The 13,235-nt window shown below is 40.2% G+C and overlaps 2 protein-coding genes across 7 annotated transcripts in view; one reads left to right on the top strand and one right to left on the bottom strand.

The window, feature by feature from the left end:
- The window catches only part of LOC311093954 (uncharacterized protein), a gene marked incomplete at its 5' end in the record, with an annotated part of 471,534 nt that overhangs the window by 1,824 nt on the left and 456,475 nt on the right, over positions 1-13,235 (top strand). The window contains 6 exons of one of the 6 annotated variants that reach the window (XM_084131653.1): positions 3,950-4,031; positions 4,113-4,189; positions 4,272-7,389; positions 7,757-7,914; positions 8,008-8,055; positions 8,149-9,994. In XM_084131653.1, coding sequence (XP_083987779.1) covers positions 7,240-7,389; positions 7,757-7,914; positions 8,008-8,055; positions 8,149-9,211 — 1,419 coding nt within the window. In that variant the 3' untranslated portion in view covers positions 9,212-9,994. The other 5 variants (XM_084131652.1, XR_014608507.1, XM_084131651.1 and 2 more) reach the window with 5 other exon arrangements.
- LOC311093927 (uncharacterized protein) overlaps positions 1-13,235 on the bottom strand; it is a 188,929-nt gene that overhangs the window by 112,269 nt on the left and 63,425 nt on the right. The window lies entirely within an intron of this gene.

Genomic DNA, 13,235 nt, shown 5'->3' with positions numbered 1-13,235 from the left:
GATTATGTTCTTTTACATGATTGGCGTTTTAGAGAATTTTATCCCAATTAAACCAGTCAAATGGCCGTGATCAGACTGGCAGCTTACTGACGCTTTGCTGGTCGCTCAATCCAGTCAGCCGCGGCTGAACTGCAAGTATAACGCATTGCCTGACACTCTCGCTGCAAGGAAATAAATTACGAATACAATCTCATGCATCTAGTCTTTAGTATGATTGATGTTTTGGAGCCAGTTATCCCAATTAAACCAGTCAAATGGCTGTGATCAGACTGGCAGCTTACTGACGCCAGAGAATGTCTAATAAGGGGAGAAGTTTCACTCTCAGTAAACTTCCGGCTTCTGAACTGGTTGCAGTTCCACTCTGGCTCCACATGAGGGCGCTCACAGGACGAGTGCAGAATGAATGGAGGTCTATGGCGCTATACCCCTCAAAATCCACTTTTCTCAGGATATAATTTTTTGTCTAGTAATTTGAATGTTGTATTCGAAGGGAGATTTGTTGTTTTAAAAGACCATCAAGCGGTATCTCTGGTCGTAATCAGTCCTTCACTGACCAATCAGCGTTCATTAGCAGAATGCTAGCGTGTTATGGGCAACAACAACTCAACCTGTAAGAAATTGAAAGGACATAAGTACTCGTTCATTCAACTTTCGACCTATAACCCATGTTGAACTTGCAAAACCTACAATCAAATCTGAGATTTCTCAACGGCAATCGGGTGAAAGAGACACATTTAGCCGTCTAGCTCCATAGACTCCCATTCATTCTGCACTCATTGGCGATCACCCCCAGTGGAGCTCTGGTGGAACTACAACCACAATTCGGTACAATAGGACTTAATAGGGAGTGGCCAGGCTCTCCGTAGACGGGCTCTGCTGACGCCTTGCTGGACGAGGCTGACTGGATTGAGCGTCATTACATGCTGGAGTTTTCACGTGATGTCACGTCATTATAGGAACGCCCACCTGGAGGGCAAACAAGGCTTTCCTCCGCTGCCCATCAGTCATTTTTACCAGGTTTGTAGTGAGTACTTATGTAGTTAGACAGTGATATCAAAAGACCAAATTCAATACAGGCTACGTACACCTTATTGATGATGCAAACTTTGTACAGGCAAGCAGATGAACAGAATATAAACGCAACACAAGGTTTCCGTTAAGCTGTTTTTTTTTTCATCGAAAACCATTATTGTTCGTCTGTATAGCATACGTTATCAAAAAGGTGTAAACTGAATTTAATCTTGTAATATCATTGTTTTAGTACAGTGAGGCACTTTAAGGGTGGGTTGAACAAACTTGCACCAATAATGACTATTGTCAGAGAGAGAGTTTCTGGTGGTCAATAAAAAAAAGGAAATGGAATATTTACATTACATGCTGTTTAATTGGCCAGTTAAAGAAAATCATAGGTTTTAATCACAGGTTAGAATTGTAATCCCCGATTTGTTATTCTGTTTAAAATTAAGTGGTGCAACACAACTCGATTTAAAATAAAACCCAGATCAACAAATTATCGTTAAACTGCTTAATTGAGTCCTTATTGGTGCAACCCACCCTAAGGGCCCTATCCTGCACCCAGCGCCCATTGGGCTCTATGCACACGTACTTCCGCGTTTGATGCAAGGCTGCTCTTCCGTTTCCAACTGGAGAGGTTTAAAGCAGAGGAAAACGTGATTATGGCAGAGTCGTCGAATTTTACTCGGTGTTTGCTGGAGTTGCCCAAATTTACAATAAATGATGTGCGAAGAATTGTAAGTATGTGCAGTACAATGCCACAGAGCAAACCTGAGAAAGGTTTCAAGTTTTATGTGTCTTCTTATCTCTGCAATTATGAAGGTAAATTCAGCTGAACCGCCTGTACTGAACTGCTATTATTTTTTACGATCCGTCCAGCAGCAGGCTAATCACGCTAGTATAAATGTTTGACATTTAATGTGTTTGTAATTTTGTCTGAAAGTGTCAGGTAAAATCAGGGCCACAAATGAGATCTCAGTGAAAGCTCACTGATACCGCTCTATGAGGAAAGCAGAGACTCCACACCAACTGAGAGTCGGAGTAGTATTTCTGTTGGACATTCCAGTTCAGTTTTTACTTTTCTAACATTACCACTGTTCAGCTTGGATAACCACAGCTGTTATCTTAAGCTAGTATGGATGATTATTGTACAAAATTAATAAGAATAAAAAATGTAATGCAGTTCTATCAACGACTGCATTATCACTGCAAATTATAGCTGAAACAGAGGTAATGGAGATACACTGCGGCAAAGTTGGTTTCATAATCGCACATTTAGACTTTTTGTCAATAGTTTTCCAACTGTGGATGCAAAAGAGTTAACATCATTGACAATGAGCTACAAAAAAAATATTTTTTTTAATAAAACGACTACAAGAGAAAACAAGAGTTGGAGCTGATAGTCATACTTGTTTATAATAATTTACTCATATGAACCATTTTGAATACACCATAAGAAAGTTATTGAGGGCAAAAATCTGAATATATGAATATGAAACTTACTTTACCGCAGTTGCAGATACAGGGTAGCAGAGTGTGCAGGCTTTCTAGTCTATAACACACAGGGAGTTTATTTTAAAATCTGAAGAATAATGATATGAAATGTAGTTTTATGTGATGGCTGCAGATGCAGAATGTTGGCTATTTCCCTTACTCAGCTACCCTTCAAAACTGCTCATGTTCTACCTTGAAACTGTTGTTGTCTTTACCTGTTCCAAGCATAGACACATGGTTTCAACTTTGTTGATGAGTAGCTGATATACTTGATGTCTACTTTATTTATTTATTTTTGACACTTTTTGTTTGTGTATTTCAGATAGTGATCGACCGATATATCGGTCGGCCGATAAATCGGGCCGATATTTGCTGGTTTGATGTGTTTGTGGGTCCAGTTTGTGGGTCCAAATGGAAAACGCGAATGCTGAATGCCTCATATAAAACTGCTTGTCATTTTATTTAGGGAGCTGCAAATAGCTAAGTTTGAGGCTATCCATATGCATACGGCAGCTGTTACTAACACTGGTCATAGGATTAAATAATGCCGACGTTGTTCCGTGATTCCGTGATATTTGTGGGAGTTTTATTCAGCGACCACCTGGCTGAGGTTTGGACGTGTGCTCATAAGAGAAGCGACACGGTTGCGACACGCATGCGATGCAGCGCGCTCATTTGTCCCATAGACAGTATATAAACGGTTTGTCCAGGCGCTCCTGTGCCGTGGTGAGATGAAAACATCTAAACTTTTCAGAATGCCACAAGCGCACGCAGGTCATGTGACAAAAAACAACTGGCCTTTCCATGACAACATCGAAAGCTCGGCCGAACAGCTGATCTGATCTTCATAAATATATGTAGTCGTAAAGGGCAGGAAATAAATTAATCCTTACTTCCTCATTCATGGTTGCATAGCAACGACAGACGTTTATTATGCTGCTTGCTTGTTGCTACTGTGTGCAATAGTGATATTATTTTATTTATGCTTAAATATTTATTTTCAGAATTTGAATTATGCTTAAATATTTATTTTCAGTATTTTCAGCACTGAACTTTTTTTTTTACTTGTTCTACCTCACATGTTTTTAATATTTGTCAAATATTGCTTTAAGTTCAATAAATGTTCCTTTTTTAAATTGAGACTTGTAACATTTGTTATCATCATTGTGTCATTTTTATGATTTAAATTGAGTGAGCAAAAGCAGTATCGGCTCCAAATATCGGCCCAAGAAAATCGGCAGCCCGTATCGGTCATCGGCTAAGGCTGATGAAAAAAAAAAATCGGTATCGGCATCGGCACTAAAAAATCCATATCGGTCGATCCCTAATTTCAGATGACATTAGGTGATTCAGAGCCAGTTGTGCTGGTTAACAGCTCCTGTGTGGCTGGGAGTGGGATGTGCAACCATTTGGTTGCTTTGCTGTACCAGACAGCCCATTACTATGAATCTGGAATGTCTGTCGTCCCTCCTGTCCTATCATGCACCCAAACCGAACAGAAGTGGCATAAACCACGAACAATGGTTTGTATCAATTAAATATCTGACATAATGTTTGTTTTGCTATAGTCTTTTTCTGTAGTTTTGATGGCATCTAATAAATAGGGAGTGAAGCCGGGACCGGTGGATGCCATGGTGGTAGTGAAGCCCAAACCAGGTGCTACTTCAGCAAGTGGAATCAGGTATGCAGTCAGTGTAAACATGCATGCTATACTATACTCTGTAGCAAAAATGTTTATTGATTCCCTGATAATGTTATTTCAGATCTTCACTATACAAGGCCTACAGTGGTGAGCTGCCAGACCCATCAGCACTCGACCCTAAAGCTGTCTATGCTGACTTCAAACCAGGATCTCTTCCCCTTATCTGCACAATGAATCTCTCACCTGACAAGCCACTCGTGGACTCCATTTTCGGTAAGGTACAAGCTGGCAGTATCCTATCGTATCAGCATCCACCACCTACACCTGATGGTTTTATCACCCATAAGGATGCACCCCCATTCCCAAAAGTGCCACCAGTTAAAGCCAACAGACTGTACATATGTGCCAACAAACCAGGAACAGCTGCATCTCCACTCACTGTCTGTGACTTTGTTGCAGTCACACCTCATTGAGGATGCAACCAGAAGTCAAAGTGCAGCACCTGAGTGGCATTCACTGAGGAAAGAGAGGGTGACTGCTTCAAATTTTAGGGAGGTTAGCCATGTTAGAGGTCCAAATGCTGCAGAAAACCTAGCTGAGAGGATCATCCGAGGGACACGACAAACAGCACACATGAAGAGGGGACTGGATATGGAGGCAGGTGCCTTAAAGGACTATGCAACTCTTTAAAACCTGAACTTGAGGAAATGTGGATGCGTCAGGGTGTGTCACCGGATGGGCTGGTATATGACCCGCTTGAGAGACCATCATTTGGCTTTGTTGAGATACAGTAAAATGCCCAAATGCACTAAGCTACATTGACTGCAGGTTCCTCAGAGTTGATCATGGAACATATAAATGAAAGGAAAGCCATGCTTATTATTGGCAAGTGCAGGGTTAGGGTTAGTGACTTTGTTGTCTGTGCCCATGATGACATTGACATGTTTGTGCAGCGCATTTACAGAGACACTTCTGTGTTAAGCTCCCTGAAACAGAGATGTGATTTGTTTTTCTTTTTTACATATCTGCCAAAATACCTCTCTATGCACAAGTAACTAAAGAGGCACAGTGCTGAGGAAATGAGGAAATTAATTGATGCATGATTTTACAAACATGTCATTTTATTTTGTCATGTCATCTGATAAAATATATTCACAATTCTATATTTGTTGACAATTTCATTTCAAATTATGTACAGTGAATAAGGACTCATTCTAAGGTTAAAACCAAAATGATTATTTCATGTGATTATACAGTAATAAAAAACATTTATAGATATTCCATTCCATTTCTGCCTGCCTAATTCTGCTTCTTCAGCATTAGCAATTGCTTGCCCAGGCTTTAACTAAGGGCCCGTTTCGGTAGTTAACCAAGAGGCAGGCGACTGTGTACAGTTGATTGATGCTTCCTGTGAGAGAAAGAGGTATTGCTGTACTGAATATCTGGTGCTCCTTCACCCTTCGAATGAGGCGCTCAACATGGACTCTGAGTCTTGCAGTAGACTGTGTTTTCCTGACCTCTGGCCCAGACAGTTGTGCTCTCTTTGACAGGAAGGTAGGTATGTGGACTTTGCAGGGCACACAGTCTTCCACAAGGAAACCCTTACCCACCATTACAGCCATTGTTGGTTTTAGAAGAGACACAATACCAGACTGCTTTAGGATCTCTCTATCACTGATGGCTCCTTCATAGAGAGATGACACGAAGGTTACAGCACCGTGAGGAGCCATCCCAATCAACCCTTTGAAAGTGCAGTGAGATTTATAGTTGGAGAATACCTCGCTCTGAAGGAGAAGAGAGTGTGGTGGTGTTTGGCAGCGCAGTTCAGTGCAATCCAAAATCACTTGTGTATCTGAGTAAGACTGAAAAACATCTGGCATGTGAGCTTTGACAGTCTCCTCATCCATCCAAATGCCTACAGCTCCAAGCACAGTGAGAAAGTTAGCCCATGTGTTGATAATGCGGCTTACAGTTGATTGGTGGATTCTGAATCTGTGGGCCAGGGGCCTCATGTACAAAGACTTGCATTCAATTCATACTAAAACATTGCGTACGGACAAAGCTGTAAATGTGCGTACGCACACAAAAAAATAGATGTATGAATCTCTGCGTACGAAGGATCCCACGCATATTCTCTTTGTACATCCCAATTAACGTAAAATTGAGCGCACATGCACGAGCACAACGCCCCACCCAGTCTCCTCCCTTAATTAAATCAATTTAAATATGGTAATGAGTCCACTTTGGCAAAAGAAAGCAGTAAGAAAATGGCTAAAGCAAGCGGCAAGAAACAAAACTTTACAGAAAGTGAATTGGAGGTGCTACTATCGGAGGTAGAAACGAGAAAAAATATTTTATTTGGAACTTTGTCCTCCGGAATTAATAACAAAAGGAAAAAATATGAGTGGGAGAGTTTGGCATCATCATCCTGGGCCAAAAAATCATTGTGGGCCCTAAAAACTTGTTCTCTTCGGATTCTGCCATTAGCAATGTCCTCTAATAAGGCCAAAGCTGCCATAGTCTAAGGGTTGTATCAATTTGCATATGCTTTTATATGTTCTTACTTAATTGCATAATTGATAGAATATTCCCATAAGGCTTGTGTGACAATATATGTCAATTATTTTATAAATTGCAAATTAATAGCAATGCTTCCCACAGGTGGTGGTGCGATAGACTTGTTGAACAATTCGTTGTGTAATGTTTGCAACTTCACTTCATTGCCTGTAAGAGTCGCCAACGGACAAAACAATGAGAAATGTATGTACGCCAGACATGAAATTGGCGTGGAGAAACGCACATTCTCGCGTTAATTTCACTGTTAGTACATCCGACCGTGAGCGTGAAAGCTGGCGTACGCAAAGTTTTTGTGCGTACACAAGATTGATACATGAGGCCCCAGGTCCGGGTGTGTTGCGGAACGGCTGCGGCCATGACTGACAGCTGAAGTCACGAGGACCCACGAGATCTCGCGAATTCACGTATGATCTCGCAATTCGCCTTATTCACCTCGAACGTTTCACCGAGCCTGAGGGGTACACTTACCACTTCCGGGAGTTCTCACTCACAGCGCGAATTCTGTCAGTGCAATGGCGCCTCATTGTTGTGTTCCCAAATGCACTTCATCACACAGGAAAAAATCGAATAGAGGACAAACATTTCACCGTTTCCCAAAAGATCAGGGACTACGTCGACAATGGATAATAAACATCAGAAGGGATCCTGGTCGTAATTTTAAGGTAAGTTTATGTCTGGTGCTCTGAGGCTAAGCCGTCTCCATACGTTAGCTTGTATCGCTAGCTAGGCTAGGACAGAACTAACAAGTTTTAGTAGCTAGATAGATTAAGGCAGAGAGCCAGGTTGTTGAAATATACAGCCTAGTCAAAAATTAGTAGTATGTTATTTAAATCTACCACCACAGATTCACTAGTATAAGCATATTCTGAGTGACCTTGTTTGTATTAGCTTCTAGTCACAAGCTAACCTAGGGAACACATCACATCAGTTTTCATAGCTAGGAGGATGTACATGAGTCAGATTGAGTCTGATCAATAAAATTATACATGTAAAAATGTTTATATGATTGCATTTTATTTGCTGATGCAGATAAACACATACACAAAAGTGTGCTCGGAGCATTTCCTCCCAGACTGCCTTGTGAAAAGCAAGACTGGCATCACCAAGTTGAAACAGGGAGCTGTGCCAACTGTGTTTGCATGGAGTTCTGTCAGATCAGAGAGGAGGAGTGTTGTTAGAACTGCAAGGTAGTATTTAACATTAGATTAATTAAGTTACTAGTTTGTAATGCATTTATTAACTGTGTGTATTGACAGTATTTCTCTGTTGATGATTTCCAGTAATGTTTCCACGGATCTGGATGATCGACATGGTGTGAATGTGTTGAAGTACGTAAAAGATTAATTGGTTACATGAACTGAGCATGAGTATCATTGTAAAACACCTAATGTGTCCATCAATATGTTATCTTATACTTCCAGTGAAAAGACACCCCCTCCGCACCCAGACCATGAATATGCTGCACTGCCTCCCTCACTTCAAGATCAACTTGAGGAAGCCCGCAAGACCATCGGTGATCAAGAACTTTTAATTTTAGAGCTTCAACAAAAACAGTTTTTGATTTCAAATTTTCAAGGTGATGATAAACAGATATCATTTTATACAGGGTTCCCAGATTACGATACATTTAAAGCTGTGTTTATGGCCCTGCAACCTACTGCAGAAAATATGGTGGGATGGAGTCAGGCTCAGCGACTTAAACATTCAAGTGGGGAGGTACTTCGTCAAGGCTTTAGCGCCTCTAAATTGTCCACTATGGACCAGTTTTTTCTTTTTCTTTGTAGGTTGAGGCAGGGATTTCCTGAGCACGATCTTGCAACCCGTTTCCATGTATCACAGTCAACAGTAAGCAGGATCTGTGTGACCTGGGTCAATTATTTGTATTTTATGTTGGGATCACTTCCAATGTGGCCTTCAAGGAAAACTGTGGATGAACTTATGCCAGATTGTTTTAAATGCACGTTCCCGGCTACTAGAGTTATATTGGATTGCACTGAAATTCATGTACAGAAACCTAGCTCCAAGGTCCTTAACTCAGCGATTTATTCACACTACAAAGGTAACACCACATTTAAGGGCCTAATAGGCATTGCCCCCTCAGGTGAAGTGACTTTTGTCAGTGATTTATATACAGGTTCAATATCTGACAAAGAAATAACCAAAAAATCAGGTATCCTTTCTGTTCTCGAAGAAGGAGATATGGTAATGGCCGATAAAGGCTTTCTGATTAAGGACCTGCTCTCTGAAAGACAGGTCTCCCTTGTAATCCCTCCTTTTTTAGGCCCAAGTGGACACTTCACTGCAGATGAAGTACGAAAGACTCAAGCGATAGCAAGACTGCAAATTCATGTAGAGCGCGCAATTAGGCGGATTAAAGAGTACCATATTTTTGATAAAGTCTTACCCATGACACTGGTGGGCTCCGTTAACCAACTGTGGGCCGTCTGTGCCCTTTTAACTAACTTTCAAGGTACTCTCTTTTAAAATTGTAATGTTAATGTAAATATCTACCACTGTTATGTAAATCTCTAAAACTGAAATCTTAACCATCATTATTCTTCTTCTTTATGAATCTGTACAAAGCCTTAACCATTATTATTGTTCTTTATGAATCTATACAAATCCTTAACCATTTTTCTACTAATTTATGAATCTGTACAAAGCCTTAACCATTATTATTATTGTTCTTTATGAATCTATACAAAGCCTTAACCATTATTCTTCTTCTTTATGCATCTGTACAAAGCCTTAACCATTATTATTATTGTTCTTTATGAATCTATACAAAGCCTTAACCATTATTATTGTTCTTTATGAATCTATACAAAGCCTTAACCATTATTATTGTTCTTTATGAATCTATACAAATCCTTAACCATTATTCTACTTCTTTATGAATCTGTACAAAGCCTTAACCATTATTATTATTGTTCTTTATGAATCTATACAAAGCCTTAACCATTATTATTATTCTTCTTTATGAATCTATACAAATCCTTAACCATTATTGTTCATCTTTATGAATCTATACAAATCCTTAACCATCATTATTGTTCTTCTTTATGAATCTATACAAATATGTGAACTTGTATTGTTACCATAGCACCTTATCATGGTCAGTGTATCACAGGATCAGTCCCTGTCAGACCTTATAATCACTTCTCATGCTCTTTACTTTTACATACCTGTGAGTGATTGTTTTACATGTATGTGTGTGTATGTATAAGCTACTGGATGTGTATCTATCTAAAGAATAAAGTACAATTGTATTACACATGGATGATGTCCTTCTTAACTTTATAATTTAATATACCAGAACCAGAACAGGTCGGAATATCATAAAACATCAAACAAACATTGATAGGCACACTGCTCTAGGTTTGTAAAGGTAACTTTGTACATAGAAGTTGGTACAGGGGAATAATGTAAAATGGCCTGCCTGTATACTGTAAGCATGGAAAAGGAACCAGAACATCAGAAAACAGGCCGTTCAAAAAACATTGATAGGCACAATGGTCTAGGTTTGTAAAGGTAACCATGTACATAGAAGTATGAAAAAGGAACCGGAACAGGTCAGAACATTAGAAATTACATTAGGAACAAACCATTTAAAAACATTAACAAAAGAAAACTATATATATAAACAGATTATCAGTGATGTATTACATAATTTTGTTACACAAAGATGGCAGAAAGTGAGAGAAAAAGAATCTGTCCAATTTACATTTCATGTTCTCCCACTCCTTTGGTTGGAAGTGCACCCGCTCCAAGTGATGGTCATCACTGCACTTCACAAAAAAGTCGCACCACTTCAACCCAGTGATGCCCATCTGCCCCATCACTTGAAAATAGTATTCGTGTGTGGTCTTCAGGCTAAGGCTACCATCAGCCTTGCAACGCAAGTACTTGCAATCCCTCACGCTCTCTTTGTTGGGGCACTTGATCTCCAGGAGGCCGTGCGTTGGTGAGGCACTGGGGTCATTCACTTTTCGGTCAGGTGAGGCACCTAGGTGTGGGGCGTGGTGGTTGATGACGAACCCACAGGGGAAGATCTCATAGCCAGTGAGGTCTTGATATTCGGCAGCAGCAACAGGCTCCAGTTCCAAACCTCTCCTCATCACCTTAGTCTGCACTATTTTCTTTTTCAAATTGGCAGCTAATATGTTGTAGTCTGCCACCCTTGAACAAATCCTCTTAAAGGAAGAGGAGGTAAGACGGTTGGCTCGAACTTTATGCCAGGTCTTGCTATGGCTCTGTTCCCTTGTCTCGATCTCCAGTTGTATTGCAACAGCCTGAGTGACCACCAAGCCACCATAGTAGCATGACTCAGTTTCATCCAGGACAGTGTAAAATGAGCATGGCTGTGATGGTAAGGGAAACAGGGGATCATCATTAGCCCTGGAAGACTGTGTTGCGTGGTAAGTAAGCACAGATCCCTTAGGAAGGTCTCCAAAGTCGGTAGAGACAAGAGCAGCAGGCTGTTTCCTGTTCTCTTCCAGCAGCTTGAACATCTGACTCTTGCTTTTTATTTGACTCAGGTTTCGGTGTAGGCTCTCTGCAAAGGCATTTGATGGAAGCGGGAGTGGCACAGGACAGTACAGGTTTGACATCACCCCTTCAGACGAGCGTTGCCTCTTTGGCGGAGGTGCGTTGGTCACCGGAGGTTTTAGCTTTGAGACACTCACAGAGCTCACCGTTCTTGGACTGACACCCAGGGCCCTCGATGGAACGTGCCAGGCTTGAGGCAGTGACGTCTTGCTCGTTGTTGGGGGGACAGATGTGTAGCCCATCTTGGCAAAGTGAGCGAGAGTGTAGTGCAGCCCGATGAGATGGTTGCACTGTCCCAAGCCAGCTTTGCAGTTGCACTGTGTCTCCCTTATAAATGGCTGCTCAAGTGACAGCTCCACCTGAAAAGATAATCAAACTTTAGACACTTGACACTTCAGAGTTGCTATTAACAAATATATGGCATATATATACATATATATACATACATATATATACACACACACACATATACATATATATATATATATATGTGTGTATATATATATATATATATATATATATATATATATATATATATATATACACACACACACACATACACTGAGTGTGCAGTGAATTAGGTACATCTGGCATTTAAATGATCTGCCATGAAAATATTACAGCTACATGCTGGTAGTGGTAGGTTGTTTACAGCTGTGATACTTGCGAACACAACTTGAAAGATACATAATATCTTGGACACTCATTGTACAAAAAAGTCAGGGTTGTGGAAAAGCTCATATTAAGATTGAACAGTATGGATTCCATATTATGTTAATTTTAAACAGATTTGTAAGCTAATTACATTTTGAAGAACCTTCCTCAACCCTGGATACACTGCTCCAAGAACTGAGCAACTCTTATCTTAACATGAATGTTAATACTTACCTTACCTTATCACTTACCTGATAGTTATACTATCATTACACTATCATTATCAACAAGTAATAGCAACATGCACCTAGCCCTGTCTGGCTTTGCTAATTTGAAATAAGATAATATTTGAGTAGATATTAATGAGGCTTATGTGATATTACATCAACTACAGATAACATGTTAATGAGATAAAATCAACATGTTATTTTCAGTAAGACAGGGAAAGGTACATTGTTGATATAAACTCATATAACTCATATAAACTCATAATGAACATTTAGCAAGCTGGTTTAACTGTGGCACTGCTCTGCGAACTGAGCAGTTTGTACCACTTAGCACCTGTATGTTGTAAGGTGCCTCATTTTTCCGCACCGAGGGAAAAGACCTAGCCCTCACAAATATGTGTGATGGGCTCCTATTAACTGTCGATTAAAGACATGTTAAGTGTTAAATAAAATCTAACATAGACATGTTAAGTGTTAAATAAAATCTAACACAGACATGTTAAGTGTTAAATAAAATCTAACATAGTACACATAGTCAACAACTCAATATCACAGCTAAACTTACCCCTAACGTTAGCCGCTACAAGCTAGCAGAAACTGAGGTAAATTAGCGTCCATTCATACCTTCAATGTCGTGGATAAAACCTTCGATCCAGTTACTATATCCCTTAATTAACACAGCCCGGGGGATGTTGCAGTCGGTACTGGCCCACTGCTCCACATTTTGTATAGTTAATTCGGGCAGACAAGAAAGATTGGTGGTCCACACTGGAGTTTCCATTGCTGGTGCTGCGTCGGAATCAAACTTCCGGGTTTGTGTACCCCTCAACGGCGTTCGAGTTTTCAAAATGGCCGCCAGGTGAATAAAGCGAAAAGCGCGCCATTTGAATAACGGCTCTTCGGACATCTGTGTAAATTCAGTGTGCTAAAGTTAGATGAGCATGAAGTCAAAAATGTTTAATGTTGTTTATATGCAGACTAACTGCTGTAATGATGTATATTTTTGAAAGAATGTCTAATTGTATTTTTGGCCTTGTCTTTTGCAAGGTTGGGTCTTTTCTTTCTTTTCCCTTTCCCCC

Source organism: Abramis brama (assembly GCF_963993115.1).
Source record: "Abramis brama genome assembly, chromosome: 12".
NCBI lineage: Eukaryota > Metazoa > Chordata > Actinopteri > Cypriniformes > Leuciscidae > Abramis > Abramis brama.
This window is presented reverse-complemented; position numbering and strand designations above follow the sequence as displayed.